This window comes from Lissotriton vulgaris, chromosome 9 (assembly GCF_964263255.1).
Source record: "Lissotriton vulgaris chromosome 9, aLisVul1.2, whole genome shotgun sequence".
In the NCBI taxonomy this organism is placed as follows: domain Eukaryota; kingdom Metazoa; phylum Chordata; class Amphibia; order Caudata; family Salamandridae; genus Lissotriton; species Lissotriton vulgaris.
Window position 1 is genome coordinate 877,730,505 of NC_141697.1, and position 23,090 is coordinate 877,753,594.

At 45.4% G+C, this 23,090-nt stretch overlaps 1 protein-coding gene across 1 annotated transcript in view; it reads right to left on the reverse strand.

The window, feature by feature from the left end:
• Positions 1–240: 240 nt before the first annotated feature.
• The window catches only part of LOC147692415 (uncharacterized), an 82,513-nt gene continuing 59,663 nt past the window's right edge, over positions 241–23,090 (reverse strand). Inside the window, exon 2 of the mRNA XM_086939528.1 lies at positions 241–741. Within this exon, the coding sequence (XP_086795654.1) occupies positions 241–741 (501 nt within the window). The remainder of the gene's footprint in view (positions 742–23,090) is intronic.

The following is a 23,090-nucleotide window of genomic DNA, read 5'->3' on the forward strand; positions in this document are numbered from 1 at the left end:
ACCTAGTGTCAGAAACCTGCTAAACAGAAGGAAGTACCCGCACGGCCCTACGGTCAACCCGGATGATAGGTTTTAATCAAATAAACATTCAAATTAATACAAGTCTTCTAGCTGTACAGAAAAGGAACACACATGAAAAAGAGAACTCATAAATCAATAAAAAATGCAATTGTTCATAATGTTCATAGCAACAGTAAGGGGGGGTAATGTAAAATTTTAAAAACAAAAAGGAATTCTTTATTAGTCCTTGTCACGCGATCGAAGAAAGTATCGACTTTTTCCAGGCCGAGTTTGGTCTTCAAACAACGGTTCAGATGACAAAACAGTGTTCGATCGTTCAGGTGACAATTCAGAACTCGAATTCTCCAATGCTGAAGACGAAGGTACAGTTCCAGATGATTCAAGAGGTGTGTCTGACTGAACTGAATCGTTCTCTACAGGTTGAGCATCACTGAATGGCACATAACGTAGAGGGGTCTCGGTCTCTGTTGGGGCAACTCCAGTTTTTACACAGTTATCTGCTGGCAAGGGAAGTGGAACCTTCTTCGTATGGGTGGCGTGCACCCAGTTCTTCCGGCCTTCCAACCGAACTGCAGTCCTTGTTGCCAGCAGAACTTGATAAGGTCCCACAAATCTTGGCTCGAGATTACGCTTTCTCCCAAAATTTCGGGTAACGACCCAGTCACCAGGTTGGAGACGATGTCCAGGACCTTCTGTTTGTGCCGGCAGAGCTTCAAAAACCTGTTGATTAATCAAACTCAATTTAGCAGTCAGATCATAAAGATAGTCAATCAACATTGGATATTCGAGACTGTCAAATGCCTTAGGCCTCGGAACTCCCCAAATGTTCGCAGGACGGCCGAACACAATCTCATATGGGCTAAGCCCTACTCGAGAGTGCACAGTCGCCCTGGTCGATAAGAGAGCTAGAGGCAGTGCATCAGGCCAAGACAAACCAGTTGTGGCTTGAATTTTGGCAAGTTTCAGTTTCAGAGTACCATTGTACCCTTCCACTAAACCCGCTGATTGAGGATGATTGGCGCTATGGAATTTCTGACGTATTCCAAGGTCCTTACACACACTCTTCATCACACTTCCCACAAACTCACTTCCGTTATCCGACCATACGATCCGTGGCATTCCATACCGAGGAAAATATTCCTTCAGTAGGACTTTTTTTGCTGTGGACAGGGCAGTATTATCCTTAAGAGGGTAGGCCTCAATCCATCTGGAGAACGCGCAAACCACAACCAAAACATATTTCAGGTTATTGCATCTCTCCATATGGATAAAGTCCAACTGGATAACTTCAAAGGGACATGTAGGAGGAGCAAAATGACCAGGTGGAGTGGGGGTGCCCTTGCCAGGATTATACATCAAGCATACCATACAATTCTTAACCACTCTCTCAGCACACTTAGCAATCCCATCATTCTTCCATACAGGAGACAACAATTTACATATACCTTTCGCGCTAATATGTGACAAGCCGTGAGCCATAGTAACAACGGCAAGCACATATGCATCCGGTAACATCCACCTCTGACATTCCGACAAATCAACCCAACATCCATGCGCATCTAACTTTCCCGTGCTTTCTTTCCACTTAATCTTTTCAATCTCGGTAGCCTCATTCTGAATCGCTTTCAAGCTCTCAACAGTGTCCTCACACATACCAGTCTCCGTCGGCCACCTTACTGAACTCATAACGTACATTCGAGTTATTCGTGTTCTTAGCCGTTTCCTTAGCAATCTCATCCGCAAACGCATTACCACAACCAACATCATCAGTAACCTTTCGATGCGCGCTACATTTAATGATTGCCACCTGCTTAGGCAATGTAAGTACATCCAAAAGATCGTTCACGAGCTGTCCGTGTTGGATCTTTGTACCATGCGATGTCATAAATCCTCTTTCTCTCCACAATCGACCAAAGCTATGAGCTACGCCAAATGCATACTGACTGTCAGTAAACACATTCACTCGCTTCCCTTTAGACAAAACACACGCTCACTTTAACGCAATCAACTCTGCCGCTTGCGCTGAATTCTGACTCAATCTCGCAGTTTCCACAACCGTACTCAACGTCACTACAGCATACGCGGTCGTCACATCACCATTCGGCAACTTGAAACATGAACCATCAACATACAAAGTACCATCGGGATCTACCAATGGAGTGTTTTTCAGGTCAATACGACCCTTCGTCTCTTCTTCGGTTCTTAAATAACAGTCATGTGGTGCTACATCATCTGATTCCATATTAGTCGGCAACAATGTCGCCGGATTCAGCACATTACAACGCTTGATCTGTATATGACTTGCCAAAAGTGTCAACTCCTAACCGGACAACCTTGCGCTCGTCAAGTGTTGAGTTTTCGTTCGATTCAAGAGAGTGTCAACTGCATGCGGGACCATCACTGTGAGCATATTATCCATGACCAGACCTGCGGACTGTCGAATGGACACCGCAGCTGCCGCTGTCGCTCTTAAACAACTCGGCAATGCTCTAGCTACTGGGTCTAAGGTCGAGGAAAAATATGCACATGGACGCTGTTTGCCACCAAATTGTTGCGTCAAGACACTCAACGCACAACCTACTCTCTCGTGAACGTATAGTGTAAACGGCTTGCTGTAAACAGGAGTACCTAACACAGGAGCCGAACACAACGCATCACACAGTTCAGAAAAACTTTTCTGACACTCTTCGGTCCATGGCAAAGGAGTCGGAACATCCTTGCACGTGAGAGCTAACAATGGCTTCGCTAACAATGAAAAGTTTGGAATCCATTGTCTGCAGTATGACGTGATACCTAAAAAGGCACGCACATCTCTCTGAGTTGTTGGCACAGTCATTCGAGCAATTGCTGCAATTCTTTCTGGGGTCAACCTTCTTCCCTCCTTTGACAATAAGTGACCTAAGTAGGTTACTTCTTGACAACAATACTGTAGCTTAGAAGGTGACACCTTGTGATGTAAGTCACATAGATGCTGTAACAGCGATACTGTAGCAGTTTTGCAAATCTGCTTAGTGTCAGCAGCCACTAACAGATCATCAACGTACTGAATCAAGGCCGCGCCAGCCGGTAACACAAACGCATCAAGTTGACTCTTAAGAGCTTGACTGTAGATCGATGGACTCTCACAGTAGCCCTGAGGAGCGCGTTTAAACCTGAAGCTGCGACCACCTAATGAGAAGCCGAATAGATCTCTGCTTTCCTCAGCAATCGGAATGCTAAAGAAAGCATTCTTCAGATCGATTACCGAGAACCAAGAGGCAGAGGCTGGAATCAGAGTCAGCAAAGCTGTAATGTCAGGCATCACAGGAAACTGTGGAACCACAATTTTATTGACTTCTCGCAAGTCAATGACAAAACGGTACACAGGAGGCTTGGATGGGTCAGTCCGTTTCAAAATAGGTAACACCGGACTGTTGCACACATTTCCCCGAGTTTCCTCGATAACATCCTTTTTAATCAAATCATAAATGATCGCTAATAGCGCTCGTTCGCCATCAAGAGAGATACGATACTGGGGGATACGTGGCAATCGCACATTTGATTTCAATTGGACAACATAAGGTGATATGTCCAGCAGGCCCACATCATTGGGACCTGTTGCCCACAAAGACTCAGGAAGAGAACTCAAGTCCGGTGGGAGCTTATCAGTTGACAAGTACATAGGAGAGATTACTCTCTGACCTAATGTAAGCTCCACTCCCACAGGAGAACAATACAGAGTCGCATATAACCGCTTCAGCAAATCCAGACCCAAAAGATTCTCACCACAACCAGTAGTCAAAATCAAAGGAGCTTCTAGCTCACGTGGCCCGATCGTAAGGGACAAAGGGCTAGAAACTGGATTGCTAACCGGGGCGCCAGAGAATCCAACGGAAACATTTGTTAAGCCAGACAAAGGTGCGCCAGGGAGTTTCGAATGCATGATGGAACTTTTTGCTGCACCAGTGTCCAACAGAAAAGGCTCAACTACGCCTGATGTGGCAACTGCGACGTAAGGCCCTCTCTGATCAACCGGAACTGATACTACTCCCTCTCTTTTTCTATGGCTGTCCTAGTAATTACCGTCAGCATCAATGTCATGCTCGACGTAATAGTCCTCCACATGATACTGTGCAGATCTACCGGACGATGAATCGCGCTGATCAAAACAATTGTTCGAGTCCGATGAAGAAGTAGAACGCTCGTTTTGATTTTGAGAGGTGCCACGACCTCTACCTCGAGACGCCTGTTGAGGACCACTACGACCACCTCGGGCCGAAACACCATTATTTTGGTCACGTAAAACAGGACAATTAAACTTTAAATGGCCCTCACCCCTACAATATGCACATTGATTATACCCAAGCATAGATCTGGATGCAGAAGAGTCAGAACGCGACTGCGACCTAGAAGACTGCGATTGTGATCGATTTTGCTGTTGTGAGTCATTTTGATTCGAGCGCGGAGGATATGCTTGCTGCAACAAAACCTTAGTTTTAAGCTCCTTCGTTTTCTTATCTGCACGATCATTTTCTTCTTTTTCTCTATTTTCATAATATTGAGCTGTTGCTAATATTTGAGCAGTGGTAGAAACGGCCCATGAACTTTCAGAATTTTTCAATTTGTTGCATAGCTCAGGCAACAAATTCAACACAAATTTATCGACAAACAGTCGCTGACCTCCCTCAGTGCTCATATCCTGACCACTATGATCAATAAATGCCTCCTCAAATCTAGTAAAGAAATCGGAGACACTCTCGTCTTTCTTTTGTTTGCAAGCAGACAATTTATCCCAGTTCACCCTCATTGCTGGCATAAGTGTCTTCATGAGCGTAATGATCCTTTGGGGTAGAGCCGTAATTAACTGTTCAGGCTGAGCCCCACCAACTTGTAGTCCGTCAGCCGCTACAATGGCTGCCCAATCACCGCCTAACTCAGCTGCGTGATTCTCTTGACGGATTTTCGCCCAAATCGGTTGCGGTACCACGTTACCAAACAACATGTCAATATCGGCAAGGTTCATAACAGTAGCATCCACAAGTTGGGATAACTCCTTATAATAACCTGCCGGATTTTTCCGGGGGTCAGGTAAAGATTGTTTCACCTGCAAAACTTCTGATCGCTTCCATGGGAGGTGTATCCAAACTCTCTGGAAGTGTGGCAAAATGGGTGGAACTTGAGCAGCATCACCCGGTATCCATACTGGGGGAACTTCTCGCATAGGATACTGACCAGGTTGTGCTTTCCAATCATCAGAGTCGTTGTCAAACAACACTTGAGGAGGCACTGTAGTCCTAAAGGCTAACAAACGCTCTAAAGCACGTCGTACATTACCACCTACAATCATGCCGCTCGAGAACTGATTCTGAAGTTCAGTCATCTCGGGCGGTACATTATCTACCTCATCATTATCCCACTCCTCTCTCAAGGATTTACACATTTCCTCGAACACGAATCTTTGTGTGGGTTCATTGAACTGAGAAAACGTATCTAACACTATGCGCGGAGTGTACTTAGCAGGATGTCCAATCCACCTGCGCGCCATAGTCACTAACGTCTCACTTTCCCTGCCACCAGGAATTTGACTAGATTAGCAACAGTACTAGGTATACGACTACGAACAGAAGGAGAAGAGGAGAGAAGTACAGGGGCAACAACGTGAGGAATGAACGTAGGAGCAGTAGGAGTAGCCAAGATAGCAGAAGTAGTGGGAACAATAGACTGAGAAGGTATAGGCAATGGAGCAGTAGGAAGAAGGGCAGGTAAGGGAGCAGGGACAATTTGAGGAACAAGAGGATTCGGAGGAACAGGACCAACGACAGGCTGACCAGCAGCCGCCGGAACAACAGGTTGAGGGACAGGAGGAACAACAGGGGCTGCAGTACCCTGCACATAAGGAGGTGGTGATTTTAATAAATAAGATAACAAAGGATCCTCTCTCGATTCTTCTTCCTTTTTATCAGAACTTGGCGGTAAAACCGGAAAACATTTATCCACCGCCATACGATGCAACCTAGTAAAAACTTCCTTTTCCTTCTCATCTTTGTCTCGCTGATACTGTTCTGCATTTTGCATCACCGTAATGATACCTTCTCTCTTATTTTTCTTACTCTGTTTCATTTCTTTCTGCTTGGACTCTTTGCGCCATAACCGAAAGGAATCAAACATGGCCGGCCTAGCTTTCTTTTTAAACAATTTTGCTTCGAGATTATCTAAAATCTCAGTTTCAAAGCTACCATGGGGTGGCCAACTAAGGACACCATTGTTTTTAGTATAACGGATCCAAAATTCATTATATTCGATAGGGCCCACTCCGTGTCGACTATAGAGCTCATAAATTGGAGTTCCAACTGAAGGTATCGGACATGAGTCCTCCAACCGGGAATCCGTGCTGCAACATTTAAGGAAACCAAACAAAGAACTGCGGCCAGGCATCGTGCACACTAACCGAGTTTACAAACTTCGAGGGTTATCGAATTACGATGTCCTCGCAAAAATGCAAGACCCTCGGTTTTTGGCAATTGCAATCGTCAAATAAAAATCCAACAACTAAGAACCAACAACTAAGAACCACAAATGCAATGGAACCATGCAAACAACCAAGTTTCAACAACAACAACCAAGGTTTCTGGGAGCGACCCACAAATACTTAACTGAGAGAACAATGGCGTCACCAGGAAGGCCCGTCTATCGTCTCGCCGTACAAAGGACTACGCCAGGCGCCAAAACAGGTCGACAGTCAGGGCATCAGTCCGTCGCAGCCGTCAGGAGGCGGGAATCTTCGCGGGAAAAGTCTTCGGACCACTTATTTCGACAACAGGATCGATGAAGCGGGGTGCACCTTCCCTCGGAGATTTCACACGAAGTTCCTCACGATCGTCGGGCTTTGGACCGGTACCGCTGATGTCGTCGCACGTTGGGCACCAACTGAAGGACTGGGCTATTCTAAGGCCCAGCGGTGCCAGGGGACAACACCTGAAACCTTCGTGGGTTACCTGTTCCGGCGTACAAATCACAGAGACACGGGACACTTCCTTCGGCGTCAAAGATCAACGTTTATTTACTGCAGGGATACAGAGATCGCAAGAAGTACAACGAAGTGTAGGTTCTGAGAGTCTGCTTCGAATTGCAAAAGTGGATCGCTCCTTTTATACACATTTTCGTCATTGCACAACATGGCGAACAAAAGGTTACAACTCAGTTCCCACAGTAAACTTCAAAAGGGTTGCATTCATGTTTTCAGAAGCCCGGAACATAATTACAGTAGCATCGCCGGTTCCCAACTGTAAAAGCACGTTATCCCACATTAAGCACATTCCATTCTGGCTGTAAACGAGTTAAGAAAAAAGGGACAGAAACAGGTGCAAGGAAGACAAAAACAGACAACAGATTGAAAAGAGTGTAGGGGCAATATCGGAAGCGTGATCGCAGGATCAAAGGATTCGAGCCTAATGCATGCACGGCTGAAGCAATAGACCGGCACGGCAAGATGAGCCTTGAGCGGAGCCATCTGCCTTCGCCGTGTCATTCCCCTAGTCATAAAGACACACTCAAAGGGATATGCGTCTTCCGCAAGAGCTTGGGAAACCCAGGGTCATGAAACGGACATTGTCCGTTCGCCGGCTACGTGAGGGCAAGAAACAAAATGGATGCTGTATCTAAAATGGAACCCGTGGGTTCAGATGGAGAAACCCACGAATAGGACGAACGCTGCAAAGTAGGGTAGCGAAAACGCGTACACCCACTAAACTCGTCATTTGCGGTTCATAGATACCAAACTCGTCCATATTCGAACAAGCCCAAAACGTCATTACGATTCTTACGGAACCTCGGACGCTCCTTTTGCCCTCATGTAGGCAAGCACTAGTCGATATCAGAATCGATTTCGATATTCATCAGATCGTTCAGTTGTTGCTGGAACATTATTCTATCCATCAATGTCTCTTTGGTAACAGATGGCCGTCTTATACACGTTGTAGCACAGAGGCCACATAAGGCAGGACCACACTGCACACAAAGACAACACATGAACAGAAACGTCACAACAACCCCTACAATCATCAGAATCTTCCAACCCTTGAGTCCTTGAACATATGAGGGCTATCACCTCAAAGGACCAAAGCTATCCTGTAGCTCGGCATTTCGAACAAATGCATAACAGCAACAGCAGTTTACTGACCTATTTCATACTGGACCAACTAGTCAGAACTGACAGAGGGGGGAACTGGGTAAAAAAACGAAGAACCTTAGAATCTAGGTTCATTATCCAGCTCCAGACCAAGACCCCAGGCGGGATGAACAACGAAGAAGAGATGTGGACACATATCTAAAACGTTGTCATCCTTGACCCTCTGCGACACAAGTATGTAAACCCTGTAAGAGTAGATAAAGAATGAAGAGGAAAATGAAAATGCTGTCTGCCCAATCCCTGAAAATAATATACACATATTAAAAGATACAGGAACAATTAGAAATGACCCTTGTGTAAGTACACAACATGAACAACATGAAATTAGCCCATTCAGGGCTTGATTGCACTAAACGTGAGATAGGCAATTGTTCCTTTTATCTCAAAAACGTGAACTATTCGACAAAGCTCTAAACAGGATCGTTATGGGTTTTGCGAATTAACGGCACTGTCAAAACAGGCGTCCACGAATATGTATGATAACACGCTTTACCATCTACACACACACATGAATTATTGAATGAATCAATTGATTGTTATAATTATATGAATTATGTATATAAATATGTTGAATGTATAACATTATGGTACAAAGTGATATTGAAATGATTGATACAATGCAGTACTGACCCATTACAAGATGGCCGCCATAAGTAATGATGAAATTACAAGCTTTGTGCCGTTTTTTATGTTTACACTTTTAGAACATGTGACAGGTCGTCACCATTGATTTTATTTAAATCACCTAACAAAAAAAGTGCTGGTTTACACTGACGAAGGCGGCAACGCCGAAACGCGTTTGTAACCTTGGCTGATAAACTGCAAGAAGTTTCTGCTATTAAATAACTTGGCGAAACCACACTACAGCGGCTTTGAGTGCTCTTTTATTCAAAGAACGAGTCCCGAGGATCGTGGGACTTGGCGTTGTCTATATATATATATATAAACATATATATATATATATATATATATATATATATATATATATATATATATATATATATATATATATATATATATATATATATATATGCCACGAACTCCGCCAAGTCCCAAAGAAAAACTCCAGGAAAATAACGAAACCGGACCCAAATGGATAATTTGCAAAAGTTTATAATTTATTCCATCCTTCGTGCATAGAACACGACGCCATGACGCGTTTCGGGACCTCCGCCCCTTGATCACCTGATATATATATATATATATATATATATATATATATATATATATATCCTTAATCCAAAAGGGATCCTTCTTGAACGGTTCCCGTAGTCAGGTGGCGCATGTGCCGGCAGGACCCCAAAGCCGGTAAATTTGTGCACAAATTTCAAAGGTTCCCAGAAAGGATTAAATGCGCACTCAGAGCAAGAGTAGATAACACCAAGTTTATTCTTCAATAATCGCTACGCGTTTCGAGACCCACCGGTCTCTTGATCACACGATTTTGCATGTCTACCGCTACGTGCATAAATAAAGATCTCAAGTGATTTTGGTGAGTAAACACAAAAGAGGCATTGTAGGTATCTATTTTGCCATGAGAACCTGGCGGCCATCTTAGAAAGGAGTATCCACAGCACAATACTGCTATTATAACATTAAAAGTATCCTCATGTTATACATTATTACATAGACTATTATGTTACGCCTGTATTTCAAACAAACTATGAATTGGAGTGTAAGAAAACATAAATTTCGGGATATAAATTTCCCATTTGTTTTACATTGTAAACATTTCTCACAACGTATGCTGTAATTATATGCCAACATTTTCTTGCATTAATGCATCATTCTTGTATTCCTAACAGTAAAGGAAATACATTGATAGCCTGGTTGTATGCGCTCAGATACATCCTTTCAATACATTGAAATCAACATACTTATGCTTTCATATATATATATATGTGTGTATTAAAAAATAAAATTGTATGTTTATTTCCTTAACTTAAATTAATAATTTATTAATTTTAAGGTTAAGTATTTTTAAGTATGTTTTAGTTAATTATATTTATTATTTTATTAATTTTAAATTACTTTTAAGACATTTAGAAAAATTCGATATTTTGACTAACTATATTTTTTACAACGATATTTTTGATTCGATATTTTTGTACTTACCTGTTTGTAGATAGGAATTCGATAATTTTGCATTCTATATTTTGTCAACGATATTTTGGTAAGTCTATATTTTGGTATTCTATATTATGTCAGTGATCTCCCATGAAGTCAGTCTTCTACTTATGTAATCCAGTCCACTCCCCATGCAGCCCAATCCACACCTCATGCAGTTCATTCTACTCCCCATGAGAGCAATCTTCTCTGAATGCAGTTCAATTCACTCCCCATGCATTCAAATCTATCCTCATACAGTCCAGTTATCTTATCTCATGCAGATCACTCCTCTCCTCATGCAGTCCAATCAATTCATTATACAGTCCAGCCTACACCCCATGCAGTCAAAGTTATTCCCATGAAGTCCAATCCCATACAGCCGTATCCACTGCCAATAAATTCCACTATATTCCCCATGCAAAGCAACCCTCACCTCCTGCAGTCAAATCCACTCCCCATGCAGTCAAATCTCTCCCTATGCAGACCAATCCTCTCCTCATGCAGACCAGTACTCTACTTGTACATTCTAGCCCTTTCACCATGCAGAACAATCTTCTCCTCGTGCTGCCTAGTCCTCTTCTCATGCAGACCAATCCTCTCCCCGTGCAGCCTAGTCTACTCCTCTCGAAGACCAATTCTTTCCTCATGCAGTCAAGTCATCTCTCCATGCAGACCAGTCCTCTCATCATGCAGTCTAGTCCTATCTTCATTCAGACCAATCCTCTTCTCGTGCAGTCTAGTCCTCTCTCCATGCAGACCAATCCTCTCCTCATGCAGTCTAGTCCACTCCCCATGCAGACTAATTATCTCCTCATGCAGTCTAGTCCTCTCTCCATGCAGACCAATTCTCTCCTCATGCAGATCAATTCTCTCCTCATGAAGTTCAATCAATATACCATACAGTCAGTCTACACCGCATGCCGTCCAATCTACTCCCCATGAAGTCCAATCCCATACAGCCCAGTCCACTACCAATACAGCCCATTCTACTCCCCATGCAGAGCAAGCCTCACCTCATGCAGTCAAATCCACTCCCAATGAAGTCAAATCTACTCCCCAGGCAGTCCAGTCGTCTTCCCATGCAGACTAATCCCATCCTCATGCAGACTAATCATCTCCTCATGCAGCCTACGTATCTCCCTATGCAGACCAATCATCTCCTCATGCAGTCTACATCCCTCCCGAAGCCAGTCCTCTCCTTGTACATTCTAGTCTTCTCTCCATTCAGACCAATCTTCTCCTCATGCTGCCTAGTCTACTCCTCATGCAGACCAGTTCTCTCTCCATGCAGTCTAGTCTACTCCTCATGCAGACCAGTTCTCTCTCCATGCAGTCTAGTCCTCTCATCATTCCGACCAGTCGTCTCTCCATGCAGACCAATCCTCTCCTCATGCTGTCTAGTCCACTCCCCATTCAGTCTAGTCCTCTCTTCATGCAGACCAATCCTCTTCTCATGCAGTCTAGTCCTCTCTCCATGCAGACCAATCTTCTCCTCATGCAATCTAGTCATCTATCCATGCAGACAAGTCCTCGCCTCATGCAGACTAATCCCATCCTCATGCAGACCAATCATCTCCTCATGCAGTCTACATCCCTCCCCATGACAGTCCTCTCCTTGTACATTCTAGTCCTCTCGCCATGCAGACCAATCTTCTCCTCATGCTGCCTAGTCCTCGCCTCATGCAGACCAATCCTCTCCTCGTGCAGCCTAGTCTACTCCTCATGCAGACCAGTTCTCTCTCCATGCAGTCTAGTCCTCTCATCATTCAGACCAGTTGTCTCTCCATGCAGACTAATCCTCTCCTCATGCAGTCTAGTCCACTCCCCATTCAGTCTAGTCCTCGCCTCATGCAGACCAATCCTCTCCTCGTGCAGCCTAGTCTACTCCTCATGCAGACCAGTTCTCTCTCCATGCAGTCTAGTCCTCTCATCATTCAGACCAGTTGTCTCTCCATGCAGACTAATCCTCTCCTCATGCAGTCTAGTCCACTCCCCATTCAGTCTAGTCCTCGCCTCATGCAGACCAATCCTCTCCTCGTGCAGCCTAGTCTACTCCTCATGCAGACCAGTTCTCTCTCCATGCAGTCTAGTCCTCTCATCATTCAGACCAGTTGTCTCTCCATGCAGACCAATCCTCTCCTCATGCTGTCTAGTCCACTCCCCATTCAGCCTAGTCCTCTCTTCATGCAGACCAATCCTCTTCTCGTGCAGTCTAGTCCTCTCTCCATGCAGACCAATCTTCTCCTCATGCAATCTAGTCATCAATCCATGCTGACAAGTCCTCTCCTCATGCAGTCTAGTCCTCTAATCCTGCAGACCAGTCCTCTCCTCATGCAGTCCAGTCCTCCAGTCCTCTCTCCATGCAGACCAATCCTCTCCGTGTGCTGTCTAGTCCACTCCCCATGAAGTCTAGTCCTCTCTCCATGCAGACCACTCATCTCCTAATGCAGTCTAATCCTCCCTCAATGCAGACCACTTCTCTCCTCGTGCAGCCAAGTCACCCCCCCATTCAATCTAATCAACTCCCCATGCAGCCTAGTCCTCTCTCCATGCAGACGAATCCTCGCTTCATGCAGCTTAGTCCTCTCCACTTGCAAACCAATCCTCTTCTCGTGCAGTCTAGTCCTCTCTCCATGCAGACCAATCCTCTCCTCATGCAGTCTAGTCCTCTCTCCATGCAGACCAATTCTCTCCTCGTGCAGATCAATTCTCTCCTCATGAAGTCCAATCAATATACCATACAGTCAGTCTACACCGCATGCCGTCCAATCTACTCCCCATGAAGTCCAATCCCATACAGCCCAATCCACTGCCAATACAGTCCATTCTACCCCCCATGCAGAGCAAGCCTCACCTCATGCAGTCAAATCCACTCCCAATGAAGTCAAATCTACTCCCCAGGCAGTCCAGTCCTCTTCCCATGCAGACTAATCCCATCCTCATGCAGACTAATCATCTCCTCATGCAGCCTACGTATCTCCCTATGCAGACCAATCATCTCCTCATGCAGTCTACATCCCTCCCGAAGCCAGTCCTCTCCTTGTACATTCTAGTCCTCTCTCCATTCAGACCAATCCTCTCCTCGTGCAGCCTAGTCTACTCCTCATGCAGACCAGTTCTCTCTCCATGCAGTCTAGTCCTCTCATCATTCAGACCAGTCGTCTCTCCATGCAGACCAATCCTCTCCTCATGCTGTCTAGTCCACTCCCCATTCAGTCTAGTCCTCTCTTCATGCAGACCAATCCTCTTCTCATGCAGTCTAGTCCTCTCTCCATGCAGACCAATCTTCTCCTCATGCAATCTAGTCATATATCCATGCAGACAAGTCCTCTCCTCATGCAGTCTAGTCCTCTAATCATGCAGACCAGTCCTCTCCTCATGCAGTCCAGTCCTCTCTCCATGCAGACCAATCCTCTGCTTGTGCTGTCTAGTCCACTCCCTATGCAGTCTAATCCTCTCTCAATGCAGACCACTTCTCTCCTCGTGCAGCCAAGTCATATCCCCATTCAATCTAATCAACTCCCCATGCAGCCTAGTCCTCTCTCCATGCAGACGAATCCTCTCCTCATGCAGCCTAGTCCTCTCCACATGCAAACATATCCTCTCCTCGTGCAGTCTAGTCCTCTCTCCATGCAGACAAATCCTCTCCTCGTGCAGTCTAGTCCTCTCTCCATGCAGACGAATCCTCTCCTCATGCAGCCTAGTCCTCTCCACATGCAAACAAATCCTCTCCTCGTGCAGTCTAGTCCTCTCTCCATGCAGACCAATCGTCTCCTCATACAGCCTAGTCCTCTCCACATGCAGACCAATCGTCTCCTCATGCAGCCTAGTCCTCTCCACATGCAATCCAATCTATACCCCCATGCCAGCCTTGCCAGGACATAGAAGAAAATAGATTGGAAGCATTTGAGCCAGCAGTGATAAGGCTGACTTACTGCCTCTTCTGGGATGATAATAGGCCAATCTTCCCACCACCTTTCCCCTCGCTCATATGAAATCTGGGCAATGTTTACCTATATCACTATGGCGGAGGCATGTCGCGGGGGCGGCAAGGCTATATAAAGGGGCTGGCATTTACACACACTGCTGCAAGCCGTCAATGTCCTACCAGCCGTACACAGAGAGACAGAGGATCCTTGGGAGATTTTGCTGTGATAATGCGGTGGCATGAGATGCTGGTGCCCTGTGATCTGTTATATTTACTCACGGTTCATGCTCTAAAAATACCATAAATAACCTAAAATAAATAAACGTTGCTTCTTGTTCCCTGCCTGTGGCAGACAGCTTTTCTTGGCATTAAACTCGGTCTCTTACATCCTCAATCACCAAGCCCCAGAGCTCGAATTCCTGTGCAATTTTATAGCTATGTAATTATCTGACTTAACCGAGCTGTGTTGACTCCTTCTATATGAACTTCCTTTCAGAAGCTGATTTCCCATACTTCTTCACAAACATCTCTTTGTTCAAAAGAGCCATGTATGCATACTGCTGTTTAGTTTACCCATCATTACCCAGTCCCTGTGCTCCGCAATGTGAGTCAGCAAATTAATGTAACTCTCCCTCCACCTTTTATACTTTCCAATTCCTCACTCTCTTCACATCTCCTTTCTACTTCATCTAGCCTCCCTCATGTTCACACTTCTTTTCTTTCTTTCCCCTCATCTTTTCACCACTAAAACTCCCCCCTCCATCTCTATGATCCCCTTCCTTGTTGTCTCTTTTTCATTTCTCTGTTACTCTCAATTCCTCTGATATTTTTGTTCGCACTTTTGATACACATTTATCTTACCCTTCTCTTTACCTCCTTCCCTCATCTACCATTTATATGTCTCTTTTCATGCGTTCTTCCATCCCCTTCCTTTATCCTTTACTTCCTTTCCTATATTAGCTCACCCAAAAATAATTTGAAGCCTCTCTCCACCTTGCTCACTTGGGTCACAGTTGATAAACCTGTGCTCATAGCTGTACTTCCACGCTTGGTTGCAGTTATACACATTTTTATAACATTTACAAATGTTTCCAAAAGTAGCTGTGTGCATGCATATTTCTACATAGTGAACAACTGTGCATGCAAAATTCCTGTGCATAAATGCATCTGCATATTTTTTGTCTATGGGGAAGGCATTTTTCCCCATAAAGAAAACCTCTTCCCCTACACCCCCATCAATTTTGGGTGTGCTCCTTTACCATTCCCATCCTGAAAACAGATTTACTCGAACCTTTGACCAGAGTAAGTTCCCAGAGTAAGATTGGGTAATGGAGAAATTTGTGAATATCCACAAACTCGTGGATGTGTGGGTGTTCCCAAATATTACATAATCTCCATGCCCTAGAATGGTCACTCCCCACCAACTGGAGAAACTTCACTCATGTGCAGTATTACACCATATTGGGGTAATATTACTCATGGGTATATCCCTTTACAAGTGCAAATGTGCAAGTGGTGAATTACAGAAGTGATTTTGTACTCTTAAGGGAAACTATTTGAATGTGTATTTTGAATTTCCACAAGCAAATGGTTTTGTAAATCTTTTTCCAAGTCCCACTTCCTGCCTGGAGCCATCGGTGACGGTTGTGCGCTGCTGTTTTTTCATCGTCTGTAAGCATTGGCGGAGTGGTGGTGCTGAGGGAGTTGACGAGATGTACTTTGGTGTTCTTGATCCAGTGTGAGTGAGACGATGATGGCGGTTGCGCACGGTGGGCATGGTGAAGACGTGATGTATACAATGATGGTCGGTCCAGGAGAGTCCGGTGGTGTGAATGTAGTTGAAGGTCCCACTGGCGGAGGAGACGTGCTTGACCGTGTGTCCAGCTATATGGCTTGCTGCAGTGACTAGCTGCTTGAGTCTGAGCTATTCCAGGAGGGGGTAGTGTTCTGGTCACTGGGGTTGTCCAGGTGGAACTTGAGTTCGCCGAGTAGGATGTTGTCGGTGGATGGAAGAGCCTGGGGTGCAATGAGGTCTACAATGGTATCGGAGAATGGGTGTCCATGGCCCGGGGCGCCTGCAGATGAGGGTGCTGCAGAGGATGGGGTTGGGGTTGGTCCGGACCTGGAAGGTGGGGTATTTCATGGTCACCGTTGGGTCATTAGAGTGCGCGGTCAGTTGGAGTGTGCTTCTGTAGGTGATGGCAATGCCTCCTCCTGGACAGTACGGGTGGTCCTAGGGGTGATTTAGTAGCCGTCAGTGATGGCAATGGCGATGTCCGGTCCGGAGCAGAATTTGGTACTGGCAGGCGATGTGGTTTCCAGGGTTAATGGCGAGGAGGGTGCTGGCGCCTATAGGGGTGGAGGGTCTGAGAGGAAGGTTCCTTGGTGCTGAGCGCGGTCCAGGGACATGGACGCAGATGGGCTGGCCTATGTGTTGCCTTTGGCACAGGAGGCGTCTATTCCAATGCAGGCATTACATCGTAATGCCTTTAGAACGCAAATCCAACAATTCAGGTGCCTTAACATCTCATTCCATTACATCGCATTGTGAGGTCCGTAATGGGGTATTTTTAATTTTTAGGGTGGGTATGGGGTTCGGGGGTCGGAGATGAAATGTGGGGTGTTTATGGGGTAAAATGTGAAATTTGGGGTGTTTTTGGTGTCAATCATGAAAATTGGGGTATGCATTTGGGTCAAATATGATTTTTAGGGTGTGTTTTGGGCACTCAGAGATGAATTTTAGGGGTCAGGGTTTGCTTTGGGGTGCAAGGGTTAGTTTTAGGGTTGCACTCGCCGAATTGGGAATAGTAATGTTTACATCTCTGCAATCCAACACCTTCCCTACTGTTGCAATATGCCTAGTATTAGTATGCTTTGTAATGGAATGCAATACAACTCCATACATACCTTTGGCACACCAGTGGTACGCCCGCTGCGCATGGCCGCACAGGGGCGGCCATTGAGAAGTGCTCCGGGGGGACTGGACAGCTGGAAGGTGGGAAACACCAGAAAGAACACTGGATGGGGCGTGGACGGCGAGAATGTGTATGTGAGCGGGTGCTGTAATTATTTCAATGAGAGAACTCTTACCTCGAGGCCAGGTCCTGGGTTCTTTGTGGCTCCTGCTCTCCTGAGTCTGCTTCCAAGAACAGGAAGTAGGCAGCCGGGCTCCCTCCCCTAAGCCAATCACAACGCTGCAATGCGGCATTGGGATTGGTCATTGGCACCAGGATGAGGCGTTCAGCCAGGGGCTGGAGGTGTGGGCCTGTTCTCCATGCAGGCTGCAATGCACCCGGCATTCCGAACTGGACAGTGCACATGACTTCTTTCTGCAGCCTGAGCAGGCCAACCAAACAGTCACTGCGCACTTAAGTGGGCATGTCACTCTGCCCCTGTCCTGCTCTGTGAGTGGAGCAGCCCTACTCACCATCCCGCCTGCAACGGAAACATGGCAAAATAACATCAGGAAGTTATCATCATGTGATGATTGTTCCTCTTCATGCACTGCTTGGAAGCAAGGGGGTGACTCTCTTCCGCCATAGGGGATGAGCCGACATTGGGGGTATGTCATCTACAGGTGCTAGGCCTCGGCGGCTTGACCCCCGGGCCTTCTCCACTACGTGTCCCACCTTCTCCTTACCTGGACATGGACACCGTGGCGCAATCGACTAAGCTCTCTCCAAATCTGTGTCTAAGCCAGCAGGAACCTCAGCCAGGTGGGATTTCACAAGCGTGGGTACAGCAGTCGCCGCCAAGTCCGCTGACGAACCTCCTGATGCAGTTGATGCAGCAGGACCCCCTAAGGCGTGAACTTGCAGTGCTCCCGCAACACAAGTTTGGCGCAGATCAGGGGCCTCACCCTCCACAGCATCCAGCCAGCACATCCTCATCCCGCCTGTGACGAGGTGGTCTTCCCACACAGGTCAGCAACATGTCTCCATTGGATCAGCCAGACTTCACCACCAGGTACGGGCGAACGCCGCACCTCGATGTCTACCACCATGGACCATCGATTCCACAGCTCCTCTGCATCCCACTCCAGGCTCCAGACGCAGGTCCAGCAAGGCATCCAGGCTCTAGACGCAGGTCCAGCGATGCATCCAGGCTCCAGATGCAGGTCCAGTGTGGCATCCAGGCTCCAGACGCAGGTCCAGCAAGGCATGTAGGATCCAGGTGCAGGTCCAGTGACGAATCCAGGCTCCAGACGCAGGCCCAGTAAGGCATTCAGGCTCCAGACACAGGTCCAGCGACGGATCCAGGCTCCAGACGCAGGTCCAGCAAGGCATCCAGGCTCAAGGCGAGGGTCCTGCAAGGCATCCATGCTTTCATCCTGGTCATCCTGGATGTTGGGTGGCTTGAGGGGGTTGTTGATGTGTGCTGCACTTGGCCCTGGCTGCTCCATTCTGCATTTCATTGGTTTTTTGCCTATTTTCTGTTGGAGGTCGACTGATAGGCTATTTTTTCTAATAGAGGCAAAAAAACTCACGTTGGGCTGACTAACGTGCCCTTTTCATTGGTTTTCGCCTGCTAACGCCGGAATTCCTATCGGCATCACGCTAATTTTAGCAGCAGTTTTCACAGTCGATCCCTGAAGTTATCGCCATGTAGCGACGTCTTGTACACACGTCGCTAACAAGGCAATAGTTTTCAGCGGTACACAGTGGTAAGAAAACTGTTGCTACCTAGCGTTAGTGGTAGTTTTTGCCAGTCCTTTTACAAATGCCTCTTAGAGTCTATGGGAGTGAAGCTTGGTGATTAAAATCATTTTATTTAAGTAGATGGATACATTAGGAATTTAGCAAATACATTCTTGGACCCAAGACTTTTTCAATGTTTTTTTTGTGTGTAAAGTTTTGGTTAGTTTTTCCTCTACTTTAACATCTTAGAAAATGTCTGGAGACCTCATAAAGCATATACATTGCTTATGGTGGATAGCACGTATTACTGGAAACACCATATCTACGCACTTTTGGATGCCAACGCTGGCACCCTTGCGCCAAAGTGCAAGGGTGTAGACGCTTGGGAAGCATAGGTTTGGGGCTGGGGCTTATAGTACAAAACAAGCATTGCAAATGCCAATCAGTCTGGCTTTAAAAGAATGGTGTATGGTAATGTAAAGCATTACAATGAGATAGAACAGGAAGAGATATGTGTGGATAAAAGAACTGTAGAATAATATTGGTGTAAGTTAAAAGGTCAGGTGAAAGTTGTACTGTCACGCCAGACCTTAAAAACCATGTAGGAATTTGACTGCCCTCCTCCCATCTGTGCTGCTACTAGAGAATAACAACATAAATTATCTAGTTATCCTAGACATGTTAATAGCATGTGTGTGCCCCTGAAAGTTCAAACTAAGGCTGCTGGATAAATGGACTAAATTATCACAGCAGTGTGGAGGGCAGGTACTTTTTGTGGAATCACACATTTTCTGCCCAATCAAAACATTTATTACTGACTCCCAACATGTGGGTGGAGCTAAAGCCCTTCTCTAGTGATACTCACATAATTGTCTGGCAACAGCTCTGCTGTCAAGACAGATCATACAAACTGTGCTTTAAGGTCGTTCCCAGTTTGCATGTGTGCTTTCCAACACAGCACAAATTAAACGTGGGAAAAATGAAGGGAAATTAATACATTTCTCGTTCATGTGTATTTCTCGATTTTGACGCAAAGTGTTGCAAAGCAGTGGATTGCAAAGCTTTGTGTCACAATCCAATGCGAGTAGTATTTTGCGTTGGATTGTAAATACCACCACAGCACTTTGCATCGGGTTTGCATTTAAAAAAGTAACGGAAACCTGAAGCAAAGAGTTTGTAGATCTGAGCAACATATTTTTGTGATGACAAAACATCCTACTTGATAAATCGAAGGCCTTCAGGAATTGAAGTATCTCTGTAAGTCAAATGGTAACAGTGCACTTATTTTTATAGGAAATGGGAACAGGGCAAACCCAAGTATAAAAAGAACTTGGGTACACATGTAAAACAAAAGTGATGCTCTCAGGAAAGCATAGAGAACAATTTGGGGTAAACAATGGCCAGATAATAAATAGTAAGTGGATACGCTTAAACATGAAGATAAGATGAAAGAAACAGTCCGTATATAGTATATCAAGTAATGTAATAGTGAACAAAGGTGCTCAGTGCAAATGAAAAAAGCATCAAACAATGATGCAAAGTTTCATTTACAGAGATATGATTTTAGCCCCACAATCTTATTCAAGAATATGGGACCCATTTGAGCAATCGCTGAGTCATCATCAGGGACATTAAAAATTGTATGGCTCTAGAGTAGTGGAAACAGTCTCTGTTAAAGTCACTTGCACTTGTAACTACATAGGAAGCAAATCATGAGAAAATATCACTTGAAGAACAGGGCTTATCAGCTGGGATGACAAGTTCTGGGTTTACTATAGGTAACTGAACTGGAATTGGCAGTCACAGAGGACAGTACTGTCCGACAGGTCGAGTACAGATTGCAGCAGTGATCCTCACAATTTTCTCATTGTCGTTCTCCTAATTTGGAGTGTTAGAAAGTGTCTGGCACCTCATAAGGCACACACATTGCGTTAAGGGGTTGGCACAGGCAGCGCTGGACTGGCTGTAGCGGGCATCAGACATTTTCCTGGGAGGCAGGAAGGGTGGAGGCCGATTTTGTAGTGGTGGAGGCTGTTTTTTTGTTACTGTGCTGCTATATCAGCACTCACTAACAAACGCAGCAGGGGGGCCTGCCATTAAAATGGCCACGGCTGCTTTGGGTTCCCAGTCCGGCCCTGAGCACAGGTCTCACAAACCTCAATGGAGACATGAAAATAGAAAAGGGCCAATGGCTGACCAGTTGCACCCTCATAGGCAACTGTGATGTGTGGCAACAGTTTGCTCACATCTGATAGGTCTTCGTTGGCCACATGGGTTGCAGTTATAGCCTAGAGTAAATGGACAGGGGTTTCAAAGACCATGGTCAATTTAAAGATCTTTGAGGGAAACTGTAGGTGTGCACCTCCTTTCTATTTCTCTAAATCAGTATATACACAATCTTGTATCTAGAGATCCTAATTATTTATTATAATTTGACAGAATATATCTAGTATGATTATAGTGAATATGGTTATGGCATTAGAAAGGGTGAACAGGGGAAAAGTAAACAGATGAAACATGACAATCTTTGCATAGGTAGATAGATACTTTCTACAAGGAACTTATCTTCGAGTCAGCAAGACATGTAGTAGCAGTCCCTCATACCTGTGTTAGGCTGATCCCAACCTTAGTTGGGGCAGCCAACATCAGTTAATGAGCCACCTACTGCTAACTGGCAAATGTTCTTCAGCTCAGTTCCCCAATTGAAGACTCTCCTCACTGCCCATGACAAGAATAACAAGGCCTTTTTTTGTGGTTCACACACGGTTAAATCATGAGCAGAAGCTCTTGGTCCCTTGGAGTTTGTGCAAATGCATGTGTGAGAAACATATGGTGAGAACATGAGCAATAATTTCCTCTGTATTATATATACCCAGACCACACATACATTGGTAAATATAGGCAAACATTATGAAAATGCAAAACTACTGTAATGCAGTCTATGCATGACTGAAATGTGTAAAGGTTGTAGGAGGTCATAGTCTATCAGTCTAGAAAAGCACAAGTTAAAGATTATAGTTTTTGCCAAGATTATATGGGTAATACATCACAAATTATATGTTGGGTCGGAGATAAGGGTACTTGGCAGTTAGGCACAAATTTGCTGGGTCGGTCTCTAAACAAAATCACACAATATGAATCCACACAAATGAGACAAGGCTACCACCTGGTATAAAAGAGATTTTCAGAGCAGGCCATAATCTCTTGGTGACTTTTACCTAATGCAATCAATTTTGGAATGTCTTGTGTGGTTGTGCAATTAACACAGAAGTACATTCCTCAAGCACAATGGGCACTGGTACTTTATCTGCTAGTTATGATATTGCAACGAAATCCAGATTCAATGGAGCTGGTACCTTGCTATGGTTACAATATCCAGCTGACAAGAAGCATAGATAGATTAAATTTAAACATGCCCTAGATCTCAACCGTGAGAGCAGTGTGGGGATTGGTCTGAGCGGGCTGGGTTAACGCTCGCTCAGGCACTGGGAGTCTGTGCTGTTTCTCCAACCCGCTGTGCTGTACAGCTGGGTTGGAGAACCCTAAGCGTACATGTCAGTTTGGCCGGCCTAAGATGGCTGGCCAAACTGACTTACGCACTTATAAGTGCACCTACCACTCCTCCTCCTCCCTCCCATGACCTAGCCCCACCCGTCCCTGCACACATTGGCTCAGCCAGCAGCTGAAAAAATAAAACAATCATAAAATATTGTTTTATTTATCAGCTGCTAGCGCTAAGCCAGTGGGGCGATGCTTCTCCACCATAGCGGAAGAGCTGCCACTGAATATGTTTCCGACAGCAGTGTTGACTGCTGCCACAGATTCATGCCGAGTGAATTGAAGTCCTTACCTTAACTTGGCCAGCTAACATTCTTCACCCTTCTTACCCCAGCACACTTTAACCACCAGCTCAGATCAGGTACTAAATGTGGGTGTTAAACCTCATGGAAAAACGATTACAATGTAGAATACTACCTGGTAAATCCAGGGCCTCACAGTAATTCCCCATTCTTTTGGATGTTACTCATAATTGCACTGATGGACTGTTACGGCACAGTACTGGTAATTACTGGTGTGGAGTTTGCATCCTACTAGTACTGTCTAACATGTAACCGGGGCCATGGTGTGCTACTTAAAGTGGCTAGGGATAGATCACCAGGGCTGAAATAACGGTTATCACTTCCCACCATGTCTACAAAACCTTATTTTTATTCCTTGCCAATTGAAA